The 16,867-nt window shown below is 47.3% G+C and overlaps 1 protein-coding gene across 12 annotated transcripts in view; it reads left to right on the top strand.

Moving 5' to 3' along the window:
- The window catches only part of EXD3 (exonuclease 3'-5' domain containing 3), a 250,668-nt gene that overhangs the window by 93,172 nt on the left and 140,629 nt on the right, over nucleotides 1-16,867 (top strand). For all 12 annotated transcript variants that reach the window (XM_085593681.1, XM_085593676.1, XM_085593674.1 and 9 more), the window contains 4 exons: nucleotides 266-405; nucleotides 1,218-1,318; nucleotides 7,322-7,395; nucleotides 8,602-8,640. In XM_085593681.1, coding sequence (XP_085449807.1) covers nucleotides 266-405; nucleotides 1,218-1,318; nucleotides 7,322-7,395; nucleotides 8,602-8,640 — 354 coding nt within the window. The remainder of the gene's footprint in view (nucleotides 1-265; nucleotides 406-1,217; nucleotides 1,319-7,321; nucleotides 7,396-8,601; nucleotides 8,641-16,867) is intronic.

Below are 16,867 nucleotides of genomic sequence, written 5' to 3'. Positions count from 1 at the left end.
GGCACAGGGTGTTTTATTAGCCTCCATTACACCTCTTACCTGGTTTTTCTGGCTGCAGCCACTGCTATAACAAATCCTGGCTGTGCTCATCACTGAGGCAGAGATCAGTACTTTGCTGCACTGAAGCATTGCTCATATTTGTGTTAAAAATGTCACAGTGCTCCTGTAGGCAGCACTGGTGGCTTGGGCAGGGCTGGGACTCGGTCTCAGGCTCCATGGGGCTCAAAGGCAGGACACAGCACTTTAACATCATTCCTTCTCCTAGATGTGTACCCCACTGCTGCTCCAGGATAAAGCTAACTTGGTGGAAGAATACGTGGCAGAATATCCTGAGCTCCAGAGGAAGCTCTTGCAGACCCTGGACGCGTGGTGTGATCTCAGCTTCAATATCAGAGACATTGCAAGGTAGAAACGCTTGTTTTCCTGAACAGCTGGGGCCAAAGTGCTGCCAGAGCACTGTGTGTCTGTCTCCTGGCTGACTGTCTGGTCAGAGCAGTCTGTCTGTTCCCTGGCTGTCTGTGATTGTGTCCCAGTGTAAGGGGGTGCAATTTATTGACTTTTTGGCTGAAAACGGGAAAATTCTGGTGGCTGTGTCAGAGCTTTCTCCAATGACCCAGGCTGTAGGACAGAGGAATCCTTGCTATTGACAGATGCTCCATTCCTGCCAAGGTGAAACCTGTGCAGGACACCCCAGCAGCAGAGCAGTATCAAAGCCTCCCAAGGAGGCTGCAGCAATCAGCCTCTTGTGCTTTGCTGCAGACAAGGGTGACTTTCAGTATCGGTTGTACAGGTTTGGCAGGAAGATAACACTGTGATGAAGTGGCAGAAATACAAGAGATGCAAGTGGTTAACCTTCCTGTGCTCATCAACTCATGGTGTGTGTTTTCACTTCTGAATTGCCTCTCGCTCAAGTAACTCTTGTCACTCAGAGCCAGCAACACAGTCGGAGTCACAGTGTAGCTGCAATAGTTGCTGTCAGCTCTGAAAAAGAGATGAAAAGGAGTTACTTTCTTTAAAATTAGCCTCTGGACTTGCTTCAGGTGGTTGACTGAAATTTGTGTGGTTGTGCTGTTGGCTTTTCACTGTATATTGGGAAAGGGAGGGGCCCGTCCTTCTCAACATCCTGCAAACCCCAATCCCCCTGCTGTTAAATGCCTGCTATTTGGGGAGCATCCTTTACATGATGCCACAGATGTGTCTCTATGATGTTGTTACAGACCATATCAAGGCCTGTCCAAGTACAAACCCGAAAAATTTAACCGCAGGGTGCTCAGTAAGCTGGTCTTCAGGCTCCTGGAGAGATTCCACATTGACTCAGGTATGGGATATTGCAACATACTGTGGAGTTATCTCAGTAATAAAGAACAAAGTCAATTTGTCTTCTTCCATGGTCATCAAGAAATCTTTGCTGTCATTTATCCTGGGGAATTTCAGGGTTTAATTAATGATACTGAAAAAACAAAGCTGGCAAGTTATGGGAATTACCACTTTGTGTTGTCAAAGAATGAAGTGCTGGTGACTGATAGACTGCTTCTGCCATGATCTGAAATAAATCCTGACCTCAGCATGGCTTTGCATAAACACATCATGGTCAGCTCTGAGTTATGACTCCATTCCTCTCACATAAGAGGCAAGTCATTATTCACTGGGGATCTGTTTTCTTGAGCTGTGGGTGCGTCAGCTGGGCGGAGATAACCCTTGGGAAGCAGGACCCTCACATCTCTTTGTATTCTTTGCATAAACTAGGGTTGGTGGGGGGAATTTTAAGGCTCTTGCAACCTTGCAAGAGAAGTGGCACATTTTCCATCACTTCACCAGCAGCTTCACAAGCAGGTCTCTAATAAAATCTGCTTTGCTTTAGTTCTTAGTGAGGACTGTTGATTTTTCCTTCTTTTTGGGGCCTTGCACCAGACCCTCTTAGGTACACTGTTAGCTTTTACCCTGCAGAGGTTCCCAAAGTGTGCAATTCTCTTTTCTTGGACTGAAAAGGGTTTTCTAAACACAAACTGTTAGCTTGTTACACCTGTCAGCAACACTATTGCATATTGATTTTCCCATCTTCAGACTGGTGTTCAAAAGTTAACAAGATAAACCTTTTAAACCCTCACTGGAAGAGAAGGGATATAATTAGACCCAGCATGTTCATGTGAAAGCTGAGACATATGGGAATGATTTATTTAGAAATTAAAAGCTTCCCAGGAGTTGATTAGTTTTCAGTAGTTTTCCCTCCTTGACAGTGTTGGGCATTCAGTTGACTGTGTTGTCTTTTAATGATCTGTAAAGAGAAAATAATTGTTCCTCTTTCCTTATGCAAGCTCCACCAACAGCATGATATAATGGTAGAGGTGAAATGATGTAACTATTCACATGCAAAATCCTGATGAATAATAATTAAAGAAAAGAAAAATCTAGAAGAGGAGCATGTGTTGAGCTCGGGTGCACAACATGGGATGCAGCATGCTTCAACCTGGTGATGCTTTCCAGATGTTGTAGCTGCTGATAATGGCCAGATCTTTCTGGTCCTCCACAGCCATTCACTGGTGAGGAGATTCCTTGGGGTAAATACAGACCCCATTCCTTCCAGACAAATGTCCTTCAAGATAAATGTGCTTCCAGCCCTTTCTCCCATGCAAACTGCAGTGTCTGCAGTGAAGGGCAAGTCCTTGCTCAAGAGGGCTGCCCACCTCTGCTGGTGTGAGATGGGATGTGGACACCTGGTTTGGACTTCAGCTAAAACCAGTGTTGGGTGAATTCCACAGTCCCATGCAGGACAGTAGGTGTTTATTTTTTACATCATACCATGAACAAGAATTCACACATTGCTAGACTGTGGCTGTCAGTGTCCTTTGAAGTGCTTTGGAAGGGGATGAATACCTGCAAAGGAATTGCTTCCTTAGTGCTGGGTGTGCTGGAACTGAATTGGGAAATGCTAGCAGCTGGAATAATGTGGCTTTCTTTGTCTTCCCATCTCTCCCCTCCCTTTTGCTGCATTTCTGGCTGTTCTTTCTCCATTCTTTAGTAAAAGCAAGTCTGACTGGAAGGGAAAAGTACACAAAAAGTAAGCAGGCTGGGCAAAGTGTACAGATGAAAGAAACCCTCATTGCTCTTGTTCTGAGCAGTTCCCCCAAACGCTGGTGGTGAGGCAGAGCTCACACTTCTTGTCACCTCACCTGGGCTCGCCTGATGCTGTGGCTGCTTTGGGTCTCCTCCTCCCTGACTCCCACTTGCTGTGAGAGCCTGAGAGCAGCAGCAGGGAGGGAAGTGGCTTTGATGAGAAGGGCTGGAGGAGGTTGGGGTTTCTGGGTATGAGAAGGCAAACTTGTGTGTGACTCAGTTCTTGCGGTTCCAAATTGACTTGAAGATTTCACTGCTTGAGCTCACTCTTGCCTGCTCACAGTAAATCACACTGACTGCCAAAGACAGCTGAGGTGTCCATCATCAACTGAGAACACTCCTGGGAACTGCCAGCCCTAAATTTCAGAGCCAGACAGGAGGTGGCCCAATTTAAAAAAGATCTCACACCTCAGGGAAAAAAGAACAATAATGCTATCCTCTTAGATTAGTCCTCCTGTTCTTTTTCAAAGCTGTATTTCAGTATTCCTGTTAACTCCCTAACAGGGCATGGGAAGTGGGAGATTTTTTGCCGAGTCCCAAAGGTGTCCCAGTAAACTGTGTGTGGATTTCATTTAATTACCCTTATTGGGGGAGGAAGAAGCTGGGCAGAAGTGGCGTGTGATTGAGGAAATTGAGGTTTAGAGTCTTTCCTCACACCTGGGTCAGTGTGCTCTGGCTTAAAGAGCCTGTAGCTTTTCCAAGCTAATTACTTAATAGTCTTTGGAGACCCTGTGAGATCGACTTTACAAATGCAAGTTTCAGTCAAAACAGATCTCAGAGGTGAGGGAACAGCCTTGTCCCAGGGTGGGTATGGTTGAGTCTGGTCTCTGCTGTGGTTTGGCACAGCCAGGATACAGAGAGAGCTCAGTGATGTTATTCATTGACAATTCCCAAGTCTGAGGTAGAAAGGATCCTACTCGAAGAAGTGTAACAGCCTCATCTGTTTGGCTTAGTGCCAAATGAGGGAGAGCCAAGTGCGGAGAGAGAGGGGAGAGAGGGGTGCCCAAGAGCCCCGGGCCAGGGTGGGCTGTGCTGGGACAGTGCCTGACAAGCACCTCCGGTTCTGAGCGCTGGGAGCGAGTGGTTGCCGTGGCCTTCCAGAGCCTTTTCAGCATGAACCAGGGGGAACGTTTCCCTCTCTTGAGCAGCCAGCTGTCCGTTCCGAACGTGGGATTTCGGTCCGTGTGACCGCCCCCGCCCGGGCCGCGCCGCGGGAGCGCCGCGCTGCGGGGCAGCAGAGGGCAGGAGAGGGCTGCGCAGGGCTCCAGCTGCGCAGGTGAGCCACAGCTGGCCGCACATCTGCACAGGTGAGCCCCAGCTGCGCAGGTGAGCCACAGCTGGCCGCACATCTGCACAGGTGAGCCCCAGCTGCGCAGGTGAGCCACAGCTGGCCGCACATCTGCACAGGTGAGCCCCAGCTGCGCAGGTGAGCCACAGCTGGCCGCACATCTGCACAGGTGAGCCACATCTGCACAGGTGAGCCACAGCTGGCCACACATCTGCACAGGTGAGCCACAGCTGTGCAGGTGAGCCCCAGCTGCGCAGGTGAGCCACAGCTGGCTGCACATCTGCACAGGGGAGCCACAGCTGGCCACACATCTGCACAGGTGAGCCACAGCTGGCCACACATCTGCACAGGTGAGCCACAGCTGTGCAGGTGAGCCCCAGCTGCGCAGGTGAGCCACAGCTGGCTGCACATCTGCACAGGGGAGCCACAGCTGGCCACACATCTGCACAGGGGAGCCACAGCTGGCCGCACATCCTCAGGGCTCGAAGACCTGCCAGCCCATGTCCAGGCAGTCACCAGTGAGAGCCCCAGCTGAGGCCTGGGAGCCCTCATCAGGCAGAAGATGCTCTGCTAGAAACAAGGGAATGATTTGTACAGCTTAACAGAGGAGGTTATTCCCTTTTTTTTGCCCGTGACTTCCATGGTGATTTTCCTCCGAGTGTTTAAATTCAGTTGTTAAATATCAGCACAACTCTCCATTCTGTTGCTTCTCTGAATAAGTTACCCTTCACCTTCATGTTTTTCATAGAATCCCCAAGTGGTTGGGTTGGAAAGGACATTAAAGCCCATCCAGTGCCACCCCTGCCATGGCAGGGACACCTCCCACTGTCCCAGGCTGCTCCAGCCCTGTCCAGCCTGGCCTTGGGCACTGCCAGGGATCCAGGGGCAGCCACAGCTGCTCTGGGCACCCTGTGCCAGGGTCACCCACCCTGCCAGGGAACAATTCCCAATTCCCAGTATCCCATCCATCCCTGCCCTCTGGCAATGGGAGCCATTCCCTGTCTCCTGTCCCTCCATCCCCTGTCCCCAGTCCCTCTCCAGCTCTCCTGGAGCCCCTTCAGGCCCTGGAAGGGCTCTGAGCTCTCCCTGGAGCTTCTCCTCTCCAGGTGAGCACCCACAGCTCCCAGCCTGGCTCCAGAGCAGAGGGCTCCAGCCCTGGAGCAGCTCCGTGGCCTCCTCTGGACCCATTCCAACAGGAGCTGGGACCCAAGGCTGGAGCAGCTCTGCAGGTGGGGTCTCCCCTGAGCAGGGCTGGGGTAGGTCCAGCTCTCAACCACAGCACCCTCAGGTCCTTCTCCCAGGGCTGCTCTCAGTCTGTTCTCTGTCCAACCTCTCTGTGTATGTTTGATTCATCCTTCTCTGGTTTTTTTTGTAATAAAATATAGAAACCCAGATTCAAACTCAGTTCCTTTGCTCCATCAGAAAAAAATATGTCACCAGTGCCTTCAAACATGTTTCCAGTTCATCCATGTTCCTCTGTCTTTTCCACACAGAAGCCAAGCATTCAACTCCCCCAGTTCTGCCACAGCCTGTGCTTTGGCTATTTCCTTTAGAAGCTCAAAGAAAAAGCTGTTCAGTGGATCTTTTGGGTGGCCTGGAGGGGTCATGCCATGGTTCTTTCTGAAGAGCTTTGAAAACTTTAAGTTAGGTGGTGGTGTTACTAATTTTTACATTGATCTTATGTTCTTTAGAGAGTGTTCCTTTCTATGATTTGTTGAGTTTTCCTCCAGATATTGGGACAATATCCAGAGGAAAGATCACCATATTTACTGGTGCAATATCCTGCGTGATAATTGCAGTAATTTCCTCATATACTTTGAGGGGAAGGTTTTGTTGCCACGCCGTGGAAGATTAACTTAAAAATAACAGCTTTAAGCAGTTCTGTTTGAGCTGGAAATGCTCACATTCTGAGATGATGTTTCAGGACACTGAGGAGATGCTGCAACCACAACCTTCACATCCCAGGCTCTGGTATCCAGAGATCACTCTTTGTGTGTCCCACACAGGGCATGCCCAAGGACTAAACCCCAGGAAAACAAAGGGATGAGGAATCAGTTTCTCCCTGTGGGTGCTAATTCGAGGGAGGCTGCAGAGAATTTCACGTTCCTGTTCTCTGTGGCTGTCTGTGACTGCTGGCCCTGCTCCCTCTGGCTCCCAGTGAGATGGTTTTGGCCCCATCTGAGCCCAGGGAAGGCTTTGGTGAATCCTTTCCCTGCACTGGCAGCCCAGCACCCAGCAGGAACTGACAGATACCTATGCTAATGCCCCTTGTCTTTTATCTCCAGCCTGTATCTCTCCTTGCAAAACAAGGTGCTGTGTGAACATCTTGGGTTTTGCAGTTGTAATGAGCCATATCTAATGAAGCTGACAGCAATAAAAATAATAACAACTGTGGCTTGCTAGCTCAGCAAAGCAGTATTCCCCACCCTCTTTGTGAGGATGTGGAGCCTCTTTCATGGATCTGTGTTTTATCGGATAAACTTCAGCCACAAGTTTACATCCTGAGTGAGCTGTTCACAACTGCTTGAATGAATTAACAACACAGGTCCAATTAAACCCGAAAGAATGCAGCCTCTAGAGACTGAGGCGGTGCCCATGTGAGGATGCTGCCTAATTAAAGGTGTGAAGTCATTGACTGTGGAGCATATTGAACCAGGGAGTAGATCTTATCGCTCAGGGGTGGTGGAAGCAGATATCAGACCCAAGAATTAGCATTGCTAATCACAGATGAAAGTGTAAATAACAGTTTATAGTTGAGATAAGCTGACAGTGTATGAGTCTGTCCCTCATTGTTCCAAGTGTGAGGGCATCCTGCCTTCCACAAACCCAGTCTGACACTGGGGAAGGAAAAGTGTAATGTCTAGACAGTAAAACTTCCAGGAAATGCTGCGTACTTAAATGTCTTTTTCCTTCTTTCAGCTCTCTGCCCTAATGTCATAAATCAGCAGCACTTGAGAACCCTGAAATACCTCTTTTACAAGAGATTTGTTGAGGTATGTGCTGTGTTGTGTGTGAGGAATGAGGATTTTTATTGCATTTACATTTTTAATAACTTAATTGAGATAATCAAAATGTATTGATAGTTTATGATCAAGTTTTTTTTCAAGTTCTGCTCCCAAGCCCTCCCAGTCCATCAGGGAAGCCTCTGATCTGTCTTTGCTGCCTTCCAAACCCACTGCCAGAGGAGCTGGGGAGGATGGAGCATTTCAGCCTCCTGCATCTCAGAGCTTTAATGGTGGATGACATCACTGTGGGGAGCTTGGTCATCCACAGAGGGAGCCCAGAGCATTTCTCCAGGTGTATTTGTTTAGCAGAGAGAATGGATTCATGATCTGGTGTTCTGCTTTCTCTGGCCTTCCACTTCCTTTGTTTTGGAGAATGTGCTTGCTTTAAAGTATCCAAGTTGGCCAGTTAATTCCATTAAGGTACATTTGGCAGATGTTTCTGGACACAGTCCCTTCTTCTGATAGCTCTTTGGTGCTCTCTGTTTACCATTCCTCAGCTGTGTCTGAGCTCTGGTTAAATGTCTCCTTTATCTCAGTACTATTTAAATTACATGCTTGGATATCTCAAAGCTGTTTTATTTGAGGCTCTTGCTCCCTGTTTGCTCTTGTAGCTTTCCATAAAAGTGACACTGACACTCCCTGTTTCCTCTGCCAGCTCTGGGGTGAGACTCATGGTGGGTCTCATGCAGTTCTTGGCAGAGTGGAGAGCAGGTCCCTTCCTTAGTTTCTCCCCAGGTTTGGCTCTGAACTGCATTAGAATGGGAATATTAGCTTATCAGTTTCCTTTCCCAGACCTCATGATGCCAGAGGATTTTTCATGATTTGGCTATTGAGAAAAATTGTATTTTTATATTCTGAAGGCTCAGCCTTGCAGATGACCCCCGAAATCCCTCCCTTGGCTGGAGCCCTCAGGATGGCTCCCCATGGCTGGAGAGGTGAACAGTCTGGGCACAAACTGCACAGGAATTTTTATGCTTCATGTGCTGTGGTGTAAGAGTTCCCTCATCCAGGCTGTGTTCTGCCGTGCCCCAGCTGGAGACTCTGAGGAGCCGAGGTGTCCTTTGTGTCCCAGTTTGCATTCCTTGGTCATAGGTGATGCCAGTGGGGACAATGAAAGATTTTCATTTCTAGTTTGCTGCATGGAACATTTCCCCCCTTTCCTAAGATGGCTCAGCAGTGATTTTGTCTTTTCAGAAAACCATGACTGAGGAGAATTGGGCAGACCACATTGAGGTGAGTGTGGATTTCACAGGTTTATTTGCTTGGTGGTTATTTGAAGATGTTTTAGCATATCCAGCTCTGGATGTTGTAGTCCTGCTATCACAGTTCTGTCTGCACTTTCTCAACACTTTGAAAGCAAATGCAGGGAAGGGCAAGGGAGAACACTTGTATTTTAACTCCTTTAATATCTTTGAAAATGCTTTCTTTTGTCTGGAGCCAAACTAGAATGTTTGGACAAATCTCTCATGGATGCACAGGGTGGGATTGTTGGGTTGTCTGTCCAGGGCCAGGGGCTGCACTGGATGATCTTTGTGGGTCCCTTCCAGCTCAGGATATGCCATGGCTCTGTGATTCTGTGATTTAGATAAGATTATCAAGTATATTATTTTACTTCCCTGCACTTACTTGTAAGTGAACCCTACAAGTATTTACATTGATTAGTGATGTCGAAGGGGGAAAGGAGGCTGTACCTCAGCAGCTAGCAAGGTGTGTGAGGAAACTGGGATAAATGATCGACTCCCTGAGCATGCTCAGGCCATTTTCAACAGGTGACTGATGTTGTGACCTCTCTGTCTTATGCTACAGGACACAAGTAATTTTAACAGCACAAGGAGAAGGGAGCAGGGTAGGTTTTTCTTGGTGTATAAACAAAAAAGTTCAGGCAATCATGATACGATTTGGTTTTGGTTTTTGGTTTTTTTTTTTTTTTTTTTTTTTGCTGGGCCTTCTATACTAACTATGCTCATTTCATGCAAGAAAGAGCTTATACTTATGTGGAAATAAATACTTGTACACACATACTCACATGCATATTCAGTATTAACAATCTAATGAAATAGTTATCCCATAATAGACTTAGTTTTGTGTTTTAAGAGTAAGCATAAAGCTCACTAGTCATTGTGAAATCAGACTTTCATGATTTCTTGTTCCTGGTATTTCTACCTATATGAGACATTAATTTAAAATTCACTGCCCTGATCCTGCAATAAATACAAATGTAACAATGAAACAGCATGAAATTCCATGGTGATAAACCAGCATTGGTTATTTATGTGTCCATGGAATTGCAGCCCCATGGTGAGTGTTTGCTCCTGTTCTGTGACTCCTCTCAGGCTAAATTCTGCAGTCATTAGGGATTTCTGAAAATCCATCTGAAGGGTCAGCATGGGCTCTGTGTGGTAACAGGCTGATGATCTGAGGGCTCCAGCATTGTTTAGATATACCAGCAAAGCAAGAGGACTGCTGGGTTCTTCCATGCAGCTCCAGGGGCTGGACACTGATCCCTGTGGGTCTCTTCCACTCAGGAGATTCCATCATTCTCTCATCGGGATGAGCTTTGGTGTGTGTGGGGAAGGGGTCTCTGCTGATGCTGGAGTGTGGGATAAATCTCCCCAGTTCCCCCCTCTGGAGACAGGAGGCTCAGGAGATCTCTGGGGAGAGCATGTGTGGTGCCTGGTAAGCCCTGAGAGCACAGAGCTGCATGCTGCACTGGGGCAGAGGGTTGTCTTCCTTTCCAAAGGATTGCAAGCTCTGTATTTCCTGCTTCTTGCCAACTGGTGTATTTTTCACAAGTGTGTAATTATCAGCCGAGTGGTGCTGAAACTTGCCTGTTATCAGCCTGACTCGGTGCTATCACAGATCCCTGTCTTTGGCATCAGTTGAAAGTGATGGGAATCTGTACCTGTGCATCTGCAGGAAGTTGAAATAACAACCTGTGCACACTGGTGGCTGCTGCTGGCAGGGAGAGGAGGGAATAAAGGAAGGATCTTTGAGCAAGTTTTGGTTTTCAGTGCAAAAACTAACATTGTCTAGGAGTTTATTGGTTTTGAAGGGTTGGACTTTACGGGAGGGAATAGCTCAAAGTTCACACAGAGCTTCACAGAATCACAAGATCCCAGACTGGTTTGGGTTGGGAGGGACCTAGAAGTCCATCCAGTGCCACCCCCTGCCATGGGCAGGGACACTTTTCAATATCCCAGATTTCTCCAAGCACCATCCACCCTGGCCTTGGGCACTGCCAGGGATCCAGGGGCAGCCACAGCTGCTCTGGGCAACAGCTTCACAAAAGGTTAGAGCTTTACCTATGACCTGACACGTTTGACCAAAAAAATTCCTTAGGTTCCTTGTGGAGCTGAGGAGCCCTCACATTTGTGCTGTGTGTCCCATACCTGTGTTTACCTGAGGCTCACATAAAGTTTGGATCTCACAAGCTTTGCCTGGTCAGGCACTATTAAGGACTGGAGGCAGAGGATGAGACACAATGTGACCTCTGGTCATCTGGAGGAATAGAAAAAACTCCCAGAAGACTCCACAGTGACAGACTCTCAGACAGAATTATTGGATCATTTTTGGATTCTTTTTTCAATTTGAAATTCAAAGAGGTTGAACTTCATGGGATTGTTTTCAATTTCTTTTATTTTTTCAAATTCTTTGCTGCAGCCATAAAAAAAAAAAAAAAAAAGACATAAATTATATTGATATGGCTAGCTCCAGTGGTTATATAGGCAAAGATACCAGGATTTATAGAGATACCAGGAACTCTGAGGAAGGTGGTACTGTCCTTGCTTGGAGCTTGCCATTGCAGGCCAGTGACATTTTGGGACTGAGATTTTCTTTTGTTCACCCTGGACAGTACAAGTAAAGATTTTTCCTGTTCCTGCTCTGTGGAATGAATCCCAGGTGTGATGCTGGGAATGGCTCCTATAAATGGCAGAAACTCAGGAGTTAATTGTGGGGCCAATAAAACCTGTTTCCAGCCCTGTAGCAAAGTGGTTTTGCCCCCTCTGCCTGCCAGTGCCCAGTGGCTGAGCCAGTGTGCAGGCAGGGATGGCAGAGGAGGCAGGAGGGGAAGGAGAGGGGCCCAAACCTCTTCATGCCCTTAGAAGGCTGCCCTCATCCCCAGTGGCTGCTGCAGGCTGGCCAGCCAGGAGAGCTGCCCCTTGCAGCAGCTTCTCCACGAGGAGATGCCTGGAGGGCAGAGGGAAGGGAAGAACTCTGTGCCCAGTGCCAGCTGCTTGCTCTTCATTCCCTTCCTAAGGGATCCTGGCTGCTGGAACACAGGCAGTGCCTGTCCTCACAAGAAGGGGAACTGGGCAGGATATTGATGGTAGACAGGCAGGGAGAAAGAGGCAGGGCATGAGGCTCCTGTCTGCTTCCTGTGTGCCCTTGTGGTGCTGTTTTGGCATGCTTTGTGTTTGTCCTGGCCTCAGCAGCTGCACAAAGAAGGTCGAGTTGGGCAGAGCAAGCCCAGCACAGCTGGTCTGTGGCTCTGCTCAGATGTGTTCAGAGTGGTCCTGCCAGCAACTGCGGGCTAGCAGCAAGAGGGGCTGTGGAGGGCAGGTGCTCCCCTGGACATTCTGTAGGACAAAATCACTAAAAAGCATGGAAGGATTTTCTTCATGGAAGGAGGTTCTCTATGGAAGGAGTTTCTCCATGCCAGGCTTTCAAAAAGTAAACATCCATGGAACTGTGATATCAATGAGAAGCATGGTAGAGGAGTAACTCTGGTGTCACCTCTGGCAGGGTTTAGGTGCCACACTGTGTCTGAGACACTTGCAGGAGGTTGGCAGCATGACAGGGGCCCTGCTGAGGGACACTTCTGTCTCAGAGGGCAGTTGGAGCACCACAACATCTCAAACAGCACTGGACACCTGTGTTTTGGTGACCTGAAATGTCCCAGTTTGACGGAGAACTTGGATGTAGGATGATTCTGCTGCTCTGCTCTCAGTGCTGTTTTCTCACCGTGTTTTGGAGGTCTTGTAGACTCAGCTGGGCTGATCAGTGCCAGCTCAGTTTAAAATGTTATCTCAAACATACAAAGAAGTTATACCAAGAAATCTTCATCTGTTTGTTTGGCCCTTCCTGTAATGAAATTCCATCTCCTGTGGAGCAGAACTGGGTGACACTGCCCAGCATTGCAGCTCTTGCTGGGGACAGTGACTGGAAGCAGCACTGGGCAGGTTCAAACTCATTGGTTTATTTGGGACTGTCAGTGTTATAACCACTGTGAGGTGTCCAGGAGAGGGAATGGGTGGAAATGGGGGTTTCACTTTTATTGACCTTAAGCCAAGGGGCTTTTTGTTGCTACATCCCAAACTGTTCTGTGCTAGTGTTTGCACAGGGAAACTATCCCTTAACTTCTCAAAATTAAACATCTGAAAACCTTCCAAATCTGGTGCTCAGAAAAGCACTGCTGTTTGGAAAGATGTCACTTGTTCTGTGAGTGCTCCTGGGAGGCAAGGGCCTCTTGCTGAGGATGAGAGGAAACAGCCTCAAAATGCACCAGAGAGTGTCCAGATTAGATATTAGGAAAAAATGTTCATGGAAAGGGCTGTAAAACACTGAAACAGGCTGCCCAGGGCAGTGATAGAGCCACCATCCCTGGAAGTGTTCAAAAAATGTGGCACTTGAGGACATGGCTTAGTGGTGAATGTGGTTGGTACTGCATTGATGGTTGGACTTGATAATCTTAGAGGACTTTTTCTACCTTAATCACTCCACAATTCTCTGATTCTGCACTATTTAGGGCCACTCTGACCTTGGTGTATGGTTTGAGAGGAGGGTGCAGGGATGCACATCCCAGAAAAGTGCCCTCATTTTCCTCAGGCCCCTATCCTGCAGCTCCTCTCACTTCTGGGCTTGTGAGGATGCAGAGATGGGCTCTGGGGGCAGCTGTTTCCTGTGTTCTGAACAGGGAGAGCCTGCAGCTGATCTCTGTCCTCCTCCAGCTGGGACAGTGAGATAACTTATTTATTTTAAAAATTCTGACCATGAAAATCAAGGACAGTGCCAGCTCCTTTTCTGGGTGAGTAGGGGTCAGATGCTGGTAATTCCTAGGAAATGCAGAACTCCAGTTCCACTACAGTTCAAGGGTTGTTATGCTGCTTACAGACAAAATTCAGAAATCTGTCCTTCTTTCTGTGCAATACATTGGAAAAATATTGACAATTCCTGGTACTTAACAGGTGTAAATTACCTTACACTGCAGCAAGGAGTTGATGTAATCTTATTTATTTGACTAATTAATTTCTAAATTGCAGTGGCTGATGCCAAGATTCTTTCTGTACAGAACAATTTTGACCTAAATTAAAACACAGCTACCTCTGGAATAAAATGTAATAGCTGTTACACTCAAGGAGGGAATTTTTAAAGGGGTTTTAAAGAGCAGAACACCATTTATTTTTTCAAAGGTTCTTTTTGTGGCCAGAACACATAGCCAGGAGTCCTGCTCTGGGGCGTCTTGAATAAGGACAAGGAGTCAAAAAGATCACTTTGCAAGTACCTCCATCCACTGTTCTTCCCTGGAACCCCTGAGTTTAAGGAAATTTTTCAATTGGTTTGAGTGCAGTGTGTGCAGTGTGAGGAACTGAATATCCACAGGGAATGAAGCAGTGTGTGCTGTGCAGATGGGAACGATGCTCTGGAGGTGATTAATAAGTGGCATGTCTCTCAGTATAAGGCTGCATACAAAATTGTCTTTCCCTTTGGTTGGAGTGAAGTGTTTATTCAGGGGTGGGATGGATTTCATCACTCAAATGTCAAACCCAGACTGGCTCTTTTCCTGGAAAGTGGAAACCCAAACGAGTTTAACCAGCCAACATATGGAGTCCCCTGTTAGTACTTATGGACTTCTTTAGCAGGAAATCAAACCAGTGGATGACTGTTTTGTTCCTTCTGGCCTTAGAAGTCTCATGGAGGAATCATCAGCTGAAATAAATGTCATGCTCCCACCACCAGTGCTTGTGCTGAGGTGCTGAGCCACTGGAGCCCAGCAGCTCCCAGTATGGGGGTGTGTGTGAATATGCAGGAGCTGCTCCTGGTCTGGTTTTGGCTGCAGTTTGCCAGTTCAACCATCTGCAAGAGAATTTCATTTATCTTTCCACAGCTTTAAGCAGCTCCCTAACAGCTGCCACCACAGAAAAGAGAAGGTTTGATTTTTCTTTCCCTTTTCCCCTTTGCAGAACAGCTGGTGTTTATACCTGGACTAGTGACAGGTTTCAGGTCTGCTGTCTCTCTTGGGAAGTCAGGTCTGGGGGAATTGCTTTGTTTCAGGTCAAAACTGGCAGCCTTTCTTCCCTCAGTGTCCACTTGTAGCTCTTATTTCTCCTTCTATTCCTCTCCCTGTGCTTTGTCCCCTGTTCAGGGACTGGCAGGAGCTCAGTGGGGGCAACAGTGCTTTGATGCTCATTCTGCTTTTTCCCTGTGCCATTTTCTTTGGATTCACTATTCTTGTTGGGGGTCTCTGGGGAGACACAGCCACAGCATGCTTTAAAGGGAATATTAAACCATGGACAAACTAGAGTTTGTAGTAGGAGGAAAAGTGGGAGGCAAAGTATCAATCTCCTTCCATTTTTCAGGTCAGTTTGTCATGGGGTCATATATTGATTGGAGGCTGAAATAACACCAGTTACTGGGAAGCAAAAGGATCACTGATGGGGCTGATGCAGAGAACAGGCATGTCTGTGGCCATCTCAGGAACAGCATTCCGTAATTCCAGGAGCTGGACTCAGTGATCCTTGTGGTTCCCTTCCAGCTCAGGATATTCTGATTCCGTGACTGTGATTCAGTTCTGCAGCTGCGTTCTGCTCTCAGGAGAGAGCAGGCAAATGTGCACCTGTACTAATGAGGTTTGCATTGCTAGGCTAAAAGAAATGGGAACTTTGCATTGAACAAATCCCCAGCTTCTGTGGGAGAAGCACACAGGAAAAGCCAAACATGCAGTGTGTTCCGAGCCTCCCCAGCTAAGGAAGAGTCTGTCAAAGGGTGACGTGTACAGTTAAATGTAAACACTTCCAACTACTTCCTGCATGGCTTAGGCTGTATTAATTCTCTGTGAGACCTGGAGGGCTGGTGTGTCTACTGTAATTGTAGTAGTTTTATTTATAACAAATCCAGCCATTGCTAGATAAATAAATTGTGGTTAAGCACAAAGGTGCTGATGAATTCTGGTGTAATATTACAGTAGGTACAAAGAAGCCAAGAAAAACCACCATAATTTGCTGTCCAATCTACCAAATTGTCAAAAATAATTCTAAAAGTCAGCTAAAATTTCTCTGGAGTGATGTAAGATGTGTTTGTTCAATAACTTTAGAAAATCAGTCCCTGACATCTGGATCTACAGGACCCAGCTGGGGATTGACAGAGTTGGGTGTCGATTCTGCTTCAGGGATAGACTGGCAAAGGATCCTTGGAAAGCTCAGTACTTCAGTCTTAAAATTGATGGCCAAACAGCCTTAATGTGCAAACTAATTAAGTACTGGAGAGAGTGAAGAGAGGAAACTGGAGAGAACACACTGGGGAGAAAAAAATCTCCTTTAAATTGTTTTGGTGTGTTAGAGAAACATTCTGACCCTGCCACCAGCCAGGGCCAGTGTGCTGCTAAGCACTATAATTACATTTCTGTCACTAGCAGGCATTCACTGGCTGCACAGCTTCATCAGAAGGAGATTTGGTATGGTATAAAGAAGAACTAATTGGCTTATGGCTGTAGGTTGAGAGGTCAGGGTTAGATTAAGGAGTTTACAGCATCAGTGAGCTGTTCAACTCCACTGGGGTGTGCTGGGGGAGGTTTAGTTCTGCCAAGTGAGAAAAGCATCCTAGGGGTAGGGAACTATACAGGAATGATGATCATGCAAAAATCTTATAGAAATGTGTGGAACGTATCAGCATCAGGAGTGGTGTCCAGGATACCTGTTAGTGACTGCAAACTGCAGCAAATACATCGTAAAAGTCACAGAATCCTAGACTGGTTTGAGTTGGAAGGGACTTTAAAAATCATCTGGTTCAAACCCCCTTGCCTTGGGCAGGGACACCTTCCACTATCCTAGGTTGTTCCAAGCCCTGGCCAGCCTGGTCTTGGACACTCCCAGGGATCCAGGGGCAGCACAGGGAAGAATTTCTGCCTAATATCTAATAAAAATCTTCCTTTAAAACTGTTCCACCTCACCCTGTCACTGCCTCTGTATAAAGTCACTCTGTCTTTTCCATAAGCTCCCTTCAGGTACCAAAGGGCCACAACAAGGTCTCCCCAGAGCCTTCTCTTCTCAGCCAGCTGAACAACCAAAGCTCCTGTTTGTATTCCACAGAGTAAAAACGAAGGCAGGCTCATTTCAAATAGGCAAATCCTCATGTTGCTTTTGCTCCAGGACCAAGGGTGCCCTGTCAAGAACCCCGACACTGGCCTGTCCGGCCAAATAGGGAAAGGCAGGGGAGAAGATGGGACATGGAGCTTGCCTGCTTC

This window comes from Lonchura striata, chromosome 17 (genome assembly GCF_050655825.1).
Source record: "Lonchura striata isolate lonStrDom1 chromosome 17, ASM5065582v1, whole genome shotgun sequence".
Taxonomy (NCBI): domain Eukaryota; kingdom Metazoa; phylum Chordata; class Aves; order Passeriformes; family Estrildidae; genus Lonchura; species Lonchura striata.
This window is presented reverse-complemented; position numbering and strand designations above follow the sequence as displayed.